This window comes from Cariama cristata, unplaced genomic scaffold, assembly GCF_000690535.1.
Source record: "Cariama cristata isolate BGI_N322 unplaced genomic scaffold, ASM69053v1 scaffold4996, whole genome shotgun sequence".
NCBI lineage: Eukaryota > Metazoa > Chordata > Aves > Cariamiformes > Cariamidae > Cariama > Cariama cristata.
In genome coordinates, this window is record NW_009621392.1 from 2,520 (window position 1) to 18,554 (window position 16,035).

At 38.1% G+C, this 16,035-nt stretch overlaps 1 protein-coding gene across 1 annotated transcript; it reads left to right on the top strand.

Annotated features, from left to right (window-relative positions):
• Window positions 1-3,732: 3,732 nt before the first annotated feature.
• SHISA5 (shisa family member 5) lies at window positions 3,733-14,849 on the top strand (the record flags this gene model as incomplete). Its single annotated transcript, XM_009701929.1, has 5 exons — window positions 3,733-3,882; window positions 6,938-7,035; window positions 11,024-11,139; window positions 12,167-12,385; window positions 14,334-14,849. Coding segments are annotated over 5 exons (663 nt in total), but the record flags the coding sequence as incomplete, so codon positions are not given.
• Window positions 14,850-16,035: the final 1,186 nt, after the last annotated feature.

Sequence of the window (16,035 nt, forward strand, 5' to 3'; positions counted from 1 at the left end):
TAAGCAACTGTGCAAAAAGTGGAGCACTGATTTGCTGGAACAGCATAATTTGCATTGGTAACATGGTTATTTAGCCTAGATATGCCAATTTTCCAAGAGTGACCCTTATTGGAAAAGGAAATTAGATGACTCACATCTGCAGTTCAACTGATTGTGAAGTATCTGAGTGTTTAAGGAGTGGAGCAGTTCAGAACATCTATCTCGGAGTTACAGAAGAAAATAATGTACTTAGGGCAGCTAATATCAGTCTTTCTAAATGGAAACAAAACTTCAAATTGCCTTTGTGCACAGTTAATTGGACTCTGTTTCTGAATTAATTTCTGCCTTGAAGTTACAGCAGATTGTGTAACAGATACAGTAATGCTTGAGAAAAAGCTGTTCATCGTTATGTGATGAGAAGAGGGAGGCAGAACAACAGTCTTCCTGGGAAGCCTCAGCCGGCAGAGACAGAACAACCTTGTTAGACTGGGGGCGTGCTCATTCAGGTTTTGTCATGGGCTGATCAATGTGTAGTTGTATGACTTCATTCTCCTTTTGTGAAATGGAGAAACTCTATGTCATTCTGCCTGCCTTTGATTGAAATGTAGCATCTGCAATAGTCTGCTTCATGCATAAGTTGGCAAACTCAGTAAATTCCTAACTGTGGAAGATGCAATTATCAAAATTCGCTGTCTCTCAAGTTAGATGTTTTTTAAGCATGTTTTCTCCATTGACAAGGTAAAAAATACTGTGATACTGAACTATACCCCGTTTCTTCTCCTCCTTCTCCCCTTCAGTTTACACTTTATGGCATATTTGGATGCTCCAGCATCTGTAATAGGTTGCCGATGATAAGAAAAATAAATTACAAATATTATTAATCAGAAAATAACTTTTAGAAATTTAAGCATTCTCTATTTAATGAGCAGAGGATTTCTTTTCCAGTACAGGACCATAATATTTTCTGTAATAAAGGAGTTAAACTCCATACAGAGCCCATTCTGTGAGGGCTTGTGTTCAGACACAGGCTAATCTCACGAAGGAATGTAAGCTTATTATCTAGAAACAATTGAGATTTGGGTTTGAAGCTGTTTAAAAAATTGTTCTATGCTTTTTACTAACCTGAAAAGTAAGTATAAGCTTGCACAATTTGTAATTGTAACTTGCGTTATAGAGGATTTCGTTTTGTGTTCACTGTATTCTCTGTGAAGAAGCTACTTTAAAGCTGACAAAACAGTTGTGAGTTGCCATTAATGGTTTCTCAGCTGCCTGCTTCAGGCAGTGTGCTTAATGCTTGTGCAGGTTCATTTACTCTGAAACCAAGAGGGAAGGAGAGATTGAAAAATGCTGTCCTGGCTCAAGAGGCAGATGTGCATGGTTGGGTTAGTATGCTCTTCTAACTACAGAAGGCCGTGTCACAGCAAAAAACAAGACGACCTGGCCTGAATGTGCAAAGACACAGTAAGATGAATCACTTTGATTACGTTCAGGAGTTAATTTTTCTGTGAGTGTGTACTTCATTGACTGTATGTGCTTACTAGGGAGGAACTAGAATGTTCCCTCTTCTAACTCTGGGCTTACACTGTGCCTCTACATAGTGTAACTCTGAAAACAGTACATTTTTAACATGTAAATTGACTCTGGAGAGAGCTTGTCAAAGCAACCACAGGCAGGGTAACCCTCAGAGAAGGATCCTGTAGCCCAAGAAACAAGAGAATCCTTCCTTGAAAACATGGTTAAAAGACCATGATTGTTATTTAATAGCATCTATGAAAGTTTGAGCATGTGGGTTCCAAAGCTAGCTCCATCTCTGCTGTTTCATATACTTCCGTCAAATAGCCATGGCCTGAGGTGTAGCCAGATATATTTGTGACAGATTGTGTTGTAGATGTATTATGGGAGGAGGAGAATAGATGTATTGTTATGGGAGAAAGAGAATGTCCTTAAATTGCCTGGGCTTTTAAAAATGGAGTTGTAGAGTCTTCTGTGAAATGAACAAATTAATTTAATTTCAGGAAATTAGCAATTGTGCAAATATTGGTCTTTTGACAAAGTCTATTTTTATTAAAAACATTTTATACCATTCATTTTTAATGCGATACTCCTTTCTGTGTTTACTAGCATGATCTCTGGTTCTCAATTCCAGTGAGAGGTAAACTTAAAAACTTCTATTTTTTTAGATTGTGGAAGGAACCTGTCATCAAAGTCGCTTTTGTGACTTTTTAAATGAAAGTCTTGTTAATGATGAATACCATTTAAAAGGAGAAGTAGTTGTCGGCCGGATGTGACCTCTACTGCAGAGGTCTGTTCTTATTTGTGCAGCATTAGATTTTCCTTGATGATCCTCATTGTGCTGGATGAGTAACACTTCTCCCGAAGAGAGAATGAGGCAGCGTGTCAGTTCATAGTAGTATATGATAATTAACCTAATTTAAGCTTTGCTCCTGCCTGAACACAGTGTTTCTAACTTTTATATATGTGATGACATATGAGTAATGGGGTAGAGAAAAAGGTTTGTTTCATGTAAGAGCGGGGTCATACAGTAAGCAAAGCCGGTGGGTGTAACCTAGTCTAAACTTCCTTTGCAGTTTCAGTATGTTTGGCAAGTCATACACTGGGTTGCAATTAGCCAGAAATATTTTTTTTTTTTTTTTTTAAATTTAAAACTATTTCTTTGGCCAAGTTAGTTTATAATTAGTTGCTTAAATCTGCTTTCTGGAATTAGTATGGCATCAGCAGTAGCAAATTCATAGTATTACAGTGGTTGTTGGGAAAAATTTTCTGTGGTACTTAATTATTTTTTTTTCAGTTAAACTTGTTCTATTAATTCAGTTAACCATTTCAGAAAAATCCCTCCCATTGCCTTTATGTTGATCCCAAATTTTAATCCGGGTGAGAGGTAACATCCTGTATCATTGAACTGGGATCCTAATGGTAGGAGGGGAACTGACTCACTTTGTTTGCCTTAAATATCTGTGCCTGTAATCAATCTACATCCTATTTTTGCCACTAAAGGAGCATTCTAAATTTACGTATCATCTGTAGAAGTAAATGCCTTGTATTGCGTTTAAGGACTGTTTTTATGCTGAGGATCCAATGGACTTGTCTGAAGTTGTCTTGTGACCTGCATGAAGCTGCACTGTTAATTCTTGCACTGCTGATGAAAGACTTTAGTCCCTCTGAATGCAGCTCTGACTTTTCTGGTTGTTATGTACATATTTTTAATGTACCAGTTACCTGTAGCAACTATTCTCAACTGTCTACAAAGTGTACAATAGTAGATTTCCTGGGAAACTTCCCTGGAAATTTGTATTTTTAGTATGCATTACAAAGGGATTTATGTAACTAGACATATTTAGTACAAATGAACTGTTTATAGACCTAGAAGAGATGCTTGTATACAACCTGTATATAACCTGTTGGATCCGGGTGTCGGATGTCTGGGTAAAACCAGAAACTCCAGGAAGTTCCCTCCCTGCCACTTTCTCTTACGGGCTGCTTCAGAACTTGTGCTAAACCTGTTACATGCTACTTGAAAAACTTGAGAAGTTAGTATCTTTAAAAAAAAAGTAGTAATTAGCTTTACTTCCAATAGGTCTTTGTTTATGAAATCAAAGTTTATTATTTTGGGCTTAAAGTAACCCACGTCAGCTTCCTATTTGAACAAAGAGAAAAAAGACCCATTTAGTACATATTTAGCAAACTTTTTCTCAAAAGACTCCTGCATTCTCTTTCTCTCTGACACTTTTGCAGTTGCAGGGCTTCTTGGCATACTATGGCATTATTGTTGTTCCTGTAGTATTGGTTCTCATGCCAGAGCTGGTTTGGCTGATGCGAAGGGTTGCTGGGCTGTGCTCAGCTGCTAACTCTGGGGGATGTAGCTCAAGGTTGCTTAGACTGCAGGTAAGCAGAGGTGTACCAGGGATTGTTTCAGGGGGCTCCTGCTGCAAACTTAGTTCTTTCTGCGTACCCCCAAAAAGAAGTTATGGAAACTTGTGATAAGTTTTAATGGTTTTCTGTGGTGGTTAATCTGTGTTCGTGCTAGAGCAGTTTAGCAGGTTACAATTAGTGATGACTTGAGCTGGTGCTGTACTGATGGGTTAGCCAAAATTAGATTAAACCATTTTCTGCATGTTAAGGAACTGTACATGGGCAGGACCCTAGGAGGGACACTCTCAAGTGCTAACTTGATTTAACATTTGTCTGAAAGACTAACGCAGACATCGTAGTTTCAGTCCACGCTTCACTGCATTGTGTAGCTTATAAAATGACTTAGCAGTTACTCAAACGTACCAGTCTGATGAAACTGTCAAGATTTCATCATTTTGAAACCATACTATTCAGCTGAATTTTGAGCTGCCTGTTGCCCACCACAGGAGTCACTGGGCCCTTGTTTCTTTGTCACTTCTTGATCATGTAGAGATGTCATTTTGGGGAGGTGGCCCCTGGATAAAATGGCTGGAGCAGGCCATGGCTGACACCAGCAATTAGTGTGATTGCACCTGGACTATGAGGCTTAATTCTATGCTATATTTTGATTATCCGCGTGTGCTGAAGCTCTTGTGGCCCAAACCCCAGCTGTGCTAAAATAGGCTGGTCAGTCTGTCAAGTGTTAAAGTCATGCTAATGTTTTCCTGTAAGTATAACGTCACAGGAGTTTGCTTTTTGTGTAATAGTAGATTATTTTTTTTAGTCTGTAGCAAAGTGGTTCTTATGTTTTGAATATTCATGCTAAAACATTAAACTGAGGAAGTGTGTTGTTTGTAAAGCTGTAAAAACTAATCCTTCTGAAAGACTATTGGGAAGTCATACTGCTTTTTCTTTAGGAAAGAAAAAGTGTATCTTTTATTTTCCTGCTAAGCTTTAGAGGTGGTATGTGGCATTGTATGGCTGTGACTAAAATGTTGAACCTAGGAAAGTATCTCAATCTGGGGACTTGTTTGGTCATGCCCTGTACCGGAGTCAGGGCAAGTCTGGGCATTTACCACTCTGTCACATTTCTGGGCACTGTATCCTTTTCTGGAGCAGTAAGGAATGCTATATGTATACTCAATATTTTTTTTTCCAGACTTCTAGGAATGGCCCTAAATTATCTTCTGAAGTCTTTCCAGACCACCCTGTGTTACAGCCGTAACTCAGTATTTGTAAATGTTTGTTTTTAAAAGCAGCTGTGCTTTTGAAAAGGACTGTGCCAGCATGTTTCTTGTAGCATTGAGCAAATCTTGAATAAATTAAAACTTGCGAAATAAATAGGCTGCTTAAACTAATTTTTCGGAACTAAGTGGTCTTGTTGTTTCTTTGGATTTTTTTTAAAGACAAAATTTGCAGCGTGTCCCATTGTCATGAATGCATAGATATGCAAAAACTTTCTGTACAGCAGGGCTTACAAAATGTCGCCAGCTTAAGTGATTCAAACTATTAAGGAGGGTTAAAAATACGTGGCTGGAACTGAAACTTGGATATTTTAAAAGGCCTTAAATACACTCAGAGCATTTTACATTTTTTTCCATTTGACAGTGTTTAAGATTGAGATCTCCAATACGAACAACTGCCTTGAGAATTAACTTCTACAAATAATACTATTTAGATCCTGAGTTTGATTGTCCCATTTCAATATGTCCATTGTGTCTTGTTCAGTACCAAAAGTCATAAAACAGGCACTAATCAGGTAACTCTCTATGTGAACTGATAAACTGATATGTATTTTGAATAATTAGACAACTTTAAAGATAAGGTGAGTCTGCGAGGTATGCTCATTACACATACAATTTAGTGCTTTCCAAAGGTGAGAGAATAGGGGTGGAAGTGGAGCAGGGCAAGAAAGGAGAGAGGTGGTGGTACAAAAGGGCTAGGCATTATCTTTTCATATTTACTTTGAGAAGTTGCAGTTTATTGTTGCTGCACTAAAACGGCTATTAGGTTTGATTTTTGTTTTCTGTTAAATTATTGGCAAAAGTTAGCTTTTATGTGAAGAGAGAGAAGCAGGAAATGGCAGTGAATGAGCTCAAGCTGTTTGTAACAATGTGTGCTTTATTTAGAGACTATGGTATATGTAATGTGGGAGTCTGGAAACCTGTGTTCAAACTGTGACGCCAGCAGAGCATTCTGACCTGGTGCTGTGGCCATCCTGATTTCTGCACTCTGACGTTTGTTTGCAGAATGCAGGGGTTAAGGTGTGTGGTTTTGGTTTGGTTTTTCTTTGGTTGGTGATTTGGTGGGGTTTTTTGTTTGTTTGTTTTGTGGTTTTTTTTTCTTGATTAACCATTCAGGGGAAGAATCTTTAAGCTACAATCCCTCGTGTCTGATCTTTTTCATTTATATATAATGCTAACAGTTGGTAATTAAATTATCATTTACTCTGAATATTTTTTTTCAAATATTTTCAGAGTCCTTTTAGACAGATTAATCAAGTGAAAGCAAGCCAGTGAAGCAATAGTTTTGTTTAAGAAAGGAGTACAGGCTTTCTGGAGTTAGCACACTGCAAGAGAGTCTTTATACAGTATCTGGAATATCTTGTCTCCTGAAGCTTAAACGGTTCACTGAGTAAAGTATGCTGAGCACCATTCTGGCCTTACTTGAGTAACATCTTCTATCAGTGATAGCCTTTCTGCACTTTTTTCAGCAGTTTCACTGATGGGATATTACTGAATATTCAGGAAGGAGTGCTCAGGGCAGTAATCCTTGGGTTGTAAAAGTGTTGTCCAAAAAGCAGATTCGTTACCTGGTGTGCAGTAAGCCAATTTCCACACACTCGGGGAGACGTTGCATATTTATTCCAGGTTTGCACAAAGCTGGGAGCCAGGTGGTATCCCACAAAGCTGGCTTAACTCCACAAAAAAACTACAGTGTGTTTATCCTGTTACATGATTAGCAAAAACCCACCCAAACTTACACTTATTTGTTAGTAATTACACTATCATTTGTTATTGGTTAGTTATATTTAAATTGACCTTTTCAGTCTGGAATCGACTCGGTGGTCGATATTGCCCTGTCGCCTTTACCTTTCCCCCAGTTACTGCTGATTTCTGCAACTTTGCAGCCTAATGATGTTCTGGGGTATGATGTTCCTCTTTATCAATCTTCAGTTGCATTTCAAGGATTTTAGTGGTTAGCATGTGGATTTATGGGCTCATACAACAGTACTATTGAGAGTCTCACTTTTGGGTTATCAGTTCCCCCCCCCCCCATCGCATTCTGCATTCCTTACGCACAATTATCCTTCTTGTTATCTCAGTAACTGCTCTTCTTCCTGACGGATCTTGAGTATTCTTCGTCAGTTGGCTTGATTAATTGCCTCTTCAAGGCCCAGTTGTTCCATACTCAATGAATGCTAACTGTGTGCCTTTCTGATTACAGCCTTAACGCGTCAACTTAATATATGCGAAGTACATTTTGCACAAAACAATGAGTGTTATCCTTCAACAAAAGGACAGACATTATAGTAAAGTACTGCTTGACCATTCAGATGTTCCAAAAGAGTATTACTAGTTTTGATTATCAATAGAAATTGTTAGTTATGTTTGAAGAGCTCCAGTGTTGAAAGAGGGTGTTGATGCCATGAGTTGCAAGTTCATAGCCCTTACTGTTTTGTTTTCTGTAAATGTCATGCTACCTTCTGCTGTTTCAAGACATTAGTTTGCATGAGGCCAAGCACTGGCAGGAAAATTATGCTTCTGCTGAAAAGCAGGTGATAAAAATGCCTAAGGTAATCCTGTTGTGTGTACTCTTTAGAAAACTCTGGGAAGAACTAACTCCTGTCAGTTATTTCATTCCCTGAGCTGTTTCTGAAGGGTTATAATTTTGGTCTGTAGTAATCACACAGTATTGCAGTGAGTAGAACTGAATCACAGTGTTTACACACAGAAACACAAAACTGCACTCTAAAGTGTATGCACCTGACACACCTATACTTTAAATATGTGTCTCCACTTAGCTCTTTAAAAGGTATATGCAAAATGTCACCATGCCATGGTCCTGTCGTTTTAGCAAAGATGCAGACAAATTATGAAAATGCACAGAGTGTCTCTAACAACTTGGTGAAAATAAGAATATGGTGGGGTTTTTTCCCCTGAGCTTTGCTTTTGTCGCTTTCATTATTAAAGGTAGTAAGTACACAATGAGATGTGCTTCCGTAAGCAGAAAACTTTATTAAAAATAAGCAAATGGAACCCATGCTTCAAACTGACCAATGTTTATCTGTTGGTGGCCAGCTTGGCTGCAGATGGACTTGTGCTGTTTTCTCTCTTGTCATCTCAGAACTGAATTTGGTTGTGAGAGATAAGGGCTCTCTGCCAGTTTCTTGCTGTGCTAGTTTATTTACAATGGGTGGATGTTTTGTCTGTTTTCTTCATTTCTTAGTTTTCTTTGATTTTGCCCAACCTTTGCTAAAGTTCGAAGAAGTTCATTGTCTGTAGAAGTGAAAAATTCTAGTTGTCTTTGTCAGGCCTAGTCTCTTTCCTTGACATAAGTATTTCTTTCCTTAGCATAGTTCACTAGCAAAGCAGTTTGGTTTTTTTTTCCTTCTTTACTGAGGAAAAAGCCTGAGGAAGAACCTAGAACACACTTTTCATTTGTTGTTTCTGCTAATGTTGCTTGTTAATAATTGTGTGTAATGGAAATGTTAACTTCCCTAGTGAGAGAGCTTTCTCAGGGTTGATACAGAAGTGGGAACAAGAACGAGCAAAATGCTGTTGGCACTCCACAAGTATCAGTAATTGTAGTTAACACTTGTCGTCCTGCAGTTTCTAGAGGTGTCCTTAGCCTGTCACAGGCATTTATGCTGTTTCTTGTGAACATTGCAATCAAGATGGTTAAGCCTAATGTATGAATCCATTGTGCACACTTCTCTCTCTTTCTTCTCCAGTGTATATCTGAATTAATATAATGAGTATCTAGTAAGGACCCTGTATAATTAATCTAAATTCCACAGGACACTCTTAAATCTAATCCATTTCCACATAGACAAGAGTTCAGCTTGTGATTTCAAACTAACTTGATGTATGTTTGCTGTTGGCGTCATGGACAAGAGGCAAGCTGTGTTTCAAGGTGTGTTATCATTGTGCATCTTTATCTCCACCCTCCGCGCCCCCCAGTTGCATTTGTATCTTCCTTTTTGTACCAGGCTTGAAAAAAATGGGATTTGGGAATGGGGATGAGCTGGCTGTGAATTTACTGTGCTGAAGCGAAACTAATGTTCGTGAGGATGGAGGGAGCACTTACAAGCAGCATGGTTAGCAACGCATTTGCACTTGCATTAGCAAGGTCAGCATATGAAAAGCATTCTGTAAAGCCGCAAATAAATGTGACAAAGCATGCATGCATCTTAACATTTTGCAGCTGTGTTGCAATCATCTGTTTGCTTTCCTGGCAGTGTTTCTGACGTGGCCTCTGTGACTTCAGGAGGTTGCAGCAGTTCCTGCTTCCTGTTCTTACATGTAAATGTTTGGGTGCAGGGAGCATAGGTGATCCACAGTAGTAGATTTAGTACTTGAGAGTAAATCCATATTGTTATATTTAGTACTTCACAAAATCAGTGCACAAGTTAGGTACAGTTACACTTAGATAGAATTGTTGCTCAGATTGTTGAAAGAGATTAGACCAAAGCTTTTTCTTCTAGCTGTTCCAGAAACAATAAAATTGATGGAACCTCTCTTAAGGGAAAAAAATAAATTTTAAGTTGACCCTGTTTTATTTGTCAATGCTTATGTTCGGTATCCAGCTTACTGAGGGTTAAGTTGCTCTGGAAGACTGCAGTGAGGTCTTCCAAATTTGGGCTAGGGATAGAGCACTTTGCATTTTTTTTGTCAGTGATTTAACCTTCTAGTGTTGTTGATACTGAAAAACAGTTTTCACATTTGATGGCTGGTAGCCAAGTGAAAATTACTGGAGGTTCTGGAGATGTGTCATTTTGTTTTAGAGATGTTAACAGGAAACTGAGCAGGAAAAAAACGAGAGTTCTGTAGCCAAAATCTCTACGAAGAATCAAAAACAGGATAGATATAAAACCAGCTCTCTACTTATTATTTTAGAGCTTGTTGTTCATTAAAACTGACTTCCTGCAATTGTTCCCAAAACTAATGCATGGTGCATTTTTTTTAAGAAACAAAAGTGCTGGAGACTTTGGCTTCTATGGAAGAAGGGTTTTATTGATTTCAGACAGCAGGAAACAGATCATGTCAATTAACACTTAAAAGAGAATTGTCGCTGGGCATTTAATGCTTTACAGTGTTACTTTTTCTTCCCTGTGTGGTAAACAGAACTTATAAACAGTCATCTCTGGAAGCTTTATGTCTGCCTCCATCATTAGGTACTCATCACAGAGGTTAAAGCTGGTGTAATCGTTGGACTTTCTGTCGTAGGTTTTGGCAGTTTAGGCAGTATTTCTGTCTCCCATAATATAGCATAACATACTTTTGTTACACTAAAATTGGCAGAATTTCAGATCTTCTAAACTGTGTGAAACCTGTCTTCTAAAACAACTGTTTACGAATGCCAAGGAACCTGCCAAGAGTCTGCAGTGTGGAGAGGTCTGCTCAGTACTGAGATTGTCTTGAGATTGGTCCTGGGAGGTCTTACGAATGTGTGAAGAATTTGCTGTCACCCCAAAGTCTGAGGTGCTTCTTTTCAGGCATACCTACCTGTGTGTTCAGGGCAGGCAGGTAATGCTTGGAAAATTAAGTCATCAAACTAGTGATTTTGAAACCTTATTGCTGTAACCTTTTGGAATGCATAAAGGGACGCACATTTGCCCTAAAATAACAAGAATTGCAGACACACTAAAATGAGAGGGACGGAAGACTCACATTGGGCCCTTTTCATATGCAGAGGAGCGAGTTCCTTGCTAGAAGTTGGTAAGCTTCGGCTGGTTTAGCAGACCTGACCTCATGTAGCACTGCATTTGACTGTTGTTTCTTATTCAAATGCATGGAGTAGTAAGGGTAACAGACTGGAGCAGGAGCAATGTGTTTGCTATGGAAGGTTAGGTTAAAGAGTAACAAATTTATGTGAAAGACTCTTACTACTTTTGGTGGTATCTTTCTTGCAGTTTTGGAACCTTTGTTGCGATTGGAATTACTGTTTTTGCAGTGATTGTAGTTACTATTATTCTGTGCCTCACCTGTTCCTGTTGCTGTTTGTATAAAGCATGTCGAAGACCACGACGTAAGTACCTGTACATTTTTTTTTTTTTTCCACATCTTTGAACAAAACTTTTTTTTTCTCCTCTGGAAAATTGTGTTCCTGTAAAAGGTGAAAATAATCTTGCCTTACCTGTCTGCTGCAGAAGTTGCAATACCTAAACATTAAAAATAAGCATTTAAACTGCTTCAGAATGTGATGTTTTGGAATTTTTTCTAAGTATTTAGACATTCTCTTTCCCCACCCACCCCAATGTGGATTTGGTTTGGAGGGGGCTGGGTGGGGGTTTTTTGTTTGTTTAGGTAAGCAGGGGATAGGATGAAATTTTAAATATTTCCTAGTCCCTTAAAAATACACCTGAAAAATAAACCAAAGGCCCAGGACTGCAACAGTGCAATTTTGAACAAAGTCTATAATTGTAGCATAAAGAGAAAGGAGATCTGAAAAACAAATTACTGCAGTTTATTATAAAGTGTTAATACTCCCTTATTCCAGTAAGAGATATGAACCAATGATCCAACATCAGCTTCTACAAAAATCAATGGCTTAATGTATGTTTACCTTTGACTTACTTAGAGATGTTTAGTGTGTAGACAACATACAAAAGGAAGCTGATTTGGGCAATCATGGTAGGAAGCTCCATACCTGATAAAGGAGATCTTTATCACCTTAATCCTTAAAAGCAGATTACATTTAAAAATTAGCAGTTTTTCCAGTCTCATACCAAGTGATAGACAACTTGACTGCAGGGTTGAGTTCCTGGTTTTTGAAGAGTCCAAGACAAAAATTCTTTGCTCTTTGTGGTTGAGAAGCAAGGAGGTAAGTTGGCTGCTATTCCAGTATGTGAAGGCTCTCGGTACCACTGAGATCAATGGAAGAATACTTAGAGGCATACATTTTTAAAGTCTTTCGTGGAACTTTGAAAATGAAATTACCCAGATTTGAGAAATCAATCTTAAGAGAGAATGTTTTGTATGTTACTGTTGTTGGCTGTCCCAAATGATCTCCTTAAACCACCAGCACTAACCATGTTCTTTTTGCTTGCTTGTAGCTGTTGTGACCACCACTACTTCCACTACAGTGGTTCATGCTCCCTATCCCCAACAACAGGGAGTGCCACCCAACTACCCGGTAGCCCCATATCAAGGATATCAGCCTGTGGCTATCCAGCCACAACCGGGAATGCCGGTAGCACCGTACCCTGCACAGTATCCTCCCCCTTACCCCATGCAGCCGTCGGGACCCCCAGCTTATCATGAAACGGTGGCAGGTAAGGTAGCGCTGAGTGTTTCTTCATCTCTTAAATAGCTAAATAGACAGTTGCTTTGGAGTCAATCTTGTATTGTTTACATTTATTATTTTCTGTGACTATATTAAGGTAAATGTAGACAAATTATGTAAAACTCAAGTTATGGTGCATGCTGTAATTCACCCTTGCTGAAATTTCCATCACCATTTCTATGTTAAGCATTGCAAGAGGAGATGTAGCTGGAGCTGTATTGGCAAAGTTTGGTGTTAATTGGGGCTATCAGTGGATCCAGTAGAATGTTGTACTAATTCAGTTGAAATTAAAGTGTTAAAATGAAAGTCCAATTAATATATGTGTGGTAGTTGAGTGTTTCTACATACCCTTTCTAATCTAATATTTGCTAGATCTTTCAATCTGTACACAGATGGCATTTTCTAGTAGTTCATCACCAGGTTTATAGAATACAGAATCTCTGATCAACATCAGACAAGTTTGACAATGACTAGCAGAATTATTGGAATATTTTTTTCTTCTGCTTTCCTTCTTTCACAGCATTGTTTTCATGCAGCTTTATTGTTGCTATTACTAATTCCCACTTCCACTAGTAATAGCTGTTCTCCGAACAACTGGGTCCTGGCTGTTCAGAGAGGCCAAAACTAGGCTGTTACCTGTCCTGGGATCTTAAAGCCCTCTTACAAACCACACTGTTCATCCAAGTAACAAGCAAATTATAGTCCTGAATAGTGGATAATGCCCTTAGAAAGTAGCTCTTTCATGACAACTCAAATGGCTGTTCATGCTCTTAAGCATTTGTAAACCAGTTAGAAATTGCACGTTGACAATGTACAAACCAGCTCTGCATGTAAAAATGCTGACTTGGTAGGCCTGTTGACTTCATTTTTCTCTTGTAAACTCTGAAGAAGCTGTGGGTTTTGTGGGATTATCCCAAAGTGCTTTGGCCTCATCTTTATCATGTGAAGGAGCCAATAAACTAGTCATTTTGCTTCTACTCGCTAGTTTCTCAAACTCTTGCTGGTTTATTTGTTCTTAAATATTTTTTTTTTCTGGGAAAATCTCGAAATGCTTTCCAAATTGCCAGCTGAGAATGTCTTGAAGTGAGAGCTCTTTTCTTCATTTCTCTTGTCTGTTAACCAAGGGGCAGTCTCTTAATTAGGTCATATGCAAGGGAGAGAATACCTGCTCTGTCACACAGGAGCCAAACCCACTCACTTTACAAGATCAGCAAAAGATAACCACACTTAGACTTGCCAGGGATCTGATCAGGTGCTGCATTATATGAACTAACTTGTGCTATTTGACACACCTGAAAATGAAGATGCCTGTTGAGAGCAGCTTGTCTCAGAATACTAGAAAATAAGGGTATCTTCTGAGTGATATACATCTAGTATATAAGTCAAACTCTTTAATGTGCTTGGAAGCAGTGGGATACTTTTTTCCCTTTTATTTTAATTTTTTAATTAACTCTGTGACACTTACCAGGAAAGCATTTTCCCTGAAGGAATCCAAAGATGCTTTCTCTAGTCCTTTTTCTTTTGCCCGGTGTTTTATTTTCACTTCTTGGTGTACTATCAGGTATATCCTGTTGTTTGTGCATCTCTGACTTCCACTGGCTGGGTTTTTTCAACCAGATCTGTTCCTTTTTTTTAAACTGTGTTCTCCCCTGAAGGCTAACCATGTGCTTGTGGCTCCCGTAATACACATGTACACTTAAGCATCAAAAAAAAAAAACCCAAACCCACAAAACAACCCACAAGAACAAAGTTTTTTTGTGACTTACTTTTGAAATGCGTATGTTTTATGAGTTAGCACAAACTCTTCTCAAGTCCAATTAAGATTGAAGATAAGTTGAACCTCTAAACTATGTATTCAAAAGAGAAGTTGCCATTATAGATGTAGAATTAGAATGTAAATTTTACAAATCTGTTTTTCCTTGTGTTTTGCTTTTCAGCTGGTGCTGGAGCACCTTACCCAATCAGCCAGCCCCCTTACAACCCTGCTTATGTGGATCCTCAGAAGCCCACCTATTGAAAAGATCTTCTACTATGTTTCTGCATACAAAACTTTTTAAAGTATAACTTGTGCTGTTTACACCTTGCAACTGTGGTATATTTTTCTGGAAGACAGCAATCTCTTGTCTAAGTAAATTGAAAGTTAATTCAGTATCTTTTTTTTTTTTAAATGCTTTGAGTACAAGGAAAGAGTACTTTTCTTGCAGAAACTGTTAATTTATACCTCAAGCAGATACAAAAAGATAGTTTGTTCTATATACGATGAGAAAAGCATTGAAGGAGTACTTCAGAAATAAGAACCACAATAACATTTGCTGTGCAATAATTTTGAAAGGAATGGTCTAATAGGAGCATTATCAAAGACCCAAAGCTGCAGCAATCTTTTGCACAGTATTAAAACATAAAAACTTAATCTCTAAGAAACTACCTGATGTATGTTACGTATGTTCTGCCTGTTTGGAAGCTATTATTGTTAGGTAAGCTACAACATAATGCATTTCATTTACCATTCAAAAGGGAATTTTCCTTTTTTGAAACACATTTGTCTTCAATAAGGGGTAGCAAACCATGTTTGATTGTCTTTGGACTAGTTGCATTTTTCTGTGCTAAATAGCATGACTTGATAATTTCTTTGTTTTCTTTCCCAATTTTAAGGCTTAAAAACTGTGCCTCCATTGGGTGTTTTCTCAGGCCATTTTAATTTATAGCTAGAAATTAACAACAAAACCAAACTGCCTACCACTTAGTAGAACAAGTAGATTAAAAGCCGAAAACCTGAGAATTCTTCATAAAAATTATTGGACAAGCTTACTTAAGTCATATGTTGTTGATGAGTTTGGGAGAAAAATTAGCACCTTAATCATATGTTAAGCAGAAGTACCTGCCAGTGTTCAGTCCTGCCTCATCATAGGGAAGGAATTTATTTTACAGGAGAGATGGGATGTCAGAAATAGATTGGGGTTTTTAAATGCTTAGGGTTTGTCACTGTCTGTCTCTAGTGAGAACGGTAGACAGCAAGAACCTAAGAATGATAGATCTTTATAAACTCATTCTTCATTTGAGTAAAAATACACAGGGGGGATAAGAAGTCTGAGCCCAACATACAGTAGAGATTAAACCTCCCTTTTGTCTTCAACATTCCCATAAAGCTGAGCAGAGAATGAGAAGCCAGGGAAAGGAAGAGTGGTAGAATTACCTTGCTGTGAGCAAATATACTTTCAAAAAGGTAGTACTTGCAGTCATGAAACATCTTGAGACATCCTCATGACTATTATCAGTGTTTGCAAGGCTTTTGGCTCTATACATCTTGTGTTGATCAAATGAATCATGATTTTTTTTTTTTTAGCATCCTCTACAATTCTGTCTTTCCTAACATTGAAATACAATTTGTTATTCCTCAGTAGAGCTACCTAGTCTGTTGTATGTATCCCTGTGACATAATTAGTGAGATAATTTTGACATATCTCATACACTGATTTTAATTTTTTAGAGAGGCCATTAAGCCATTTGTCCTGCAATTCTACATTTGGGGTATATTACTGTTTGAAAAACATTGATGGTGGCATTGTTTTACCTCATATGATGGGTGGAAACTGCTGCTGTCAAAGGCAGCCTTATGTCTCTTCCTGATTTTTGAGTTAT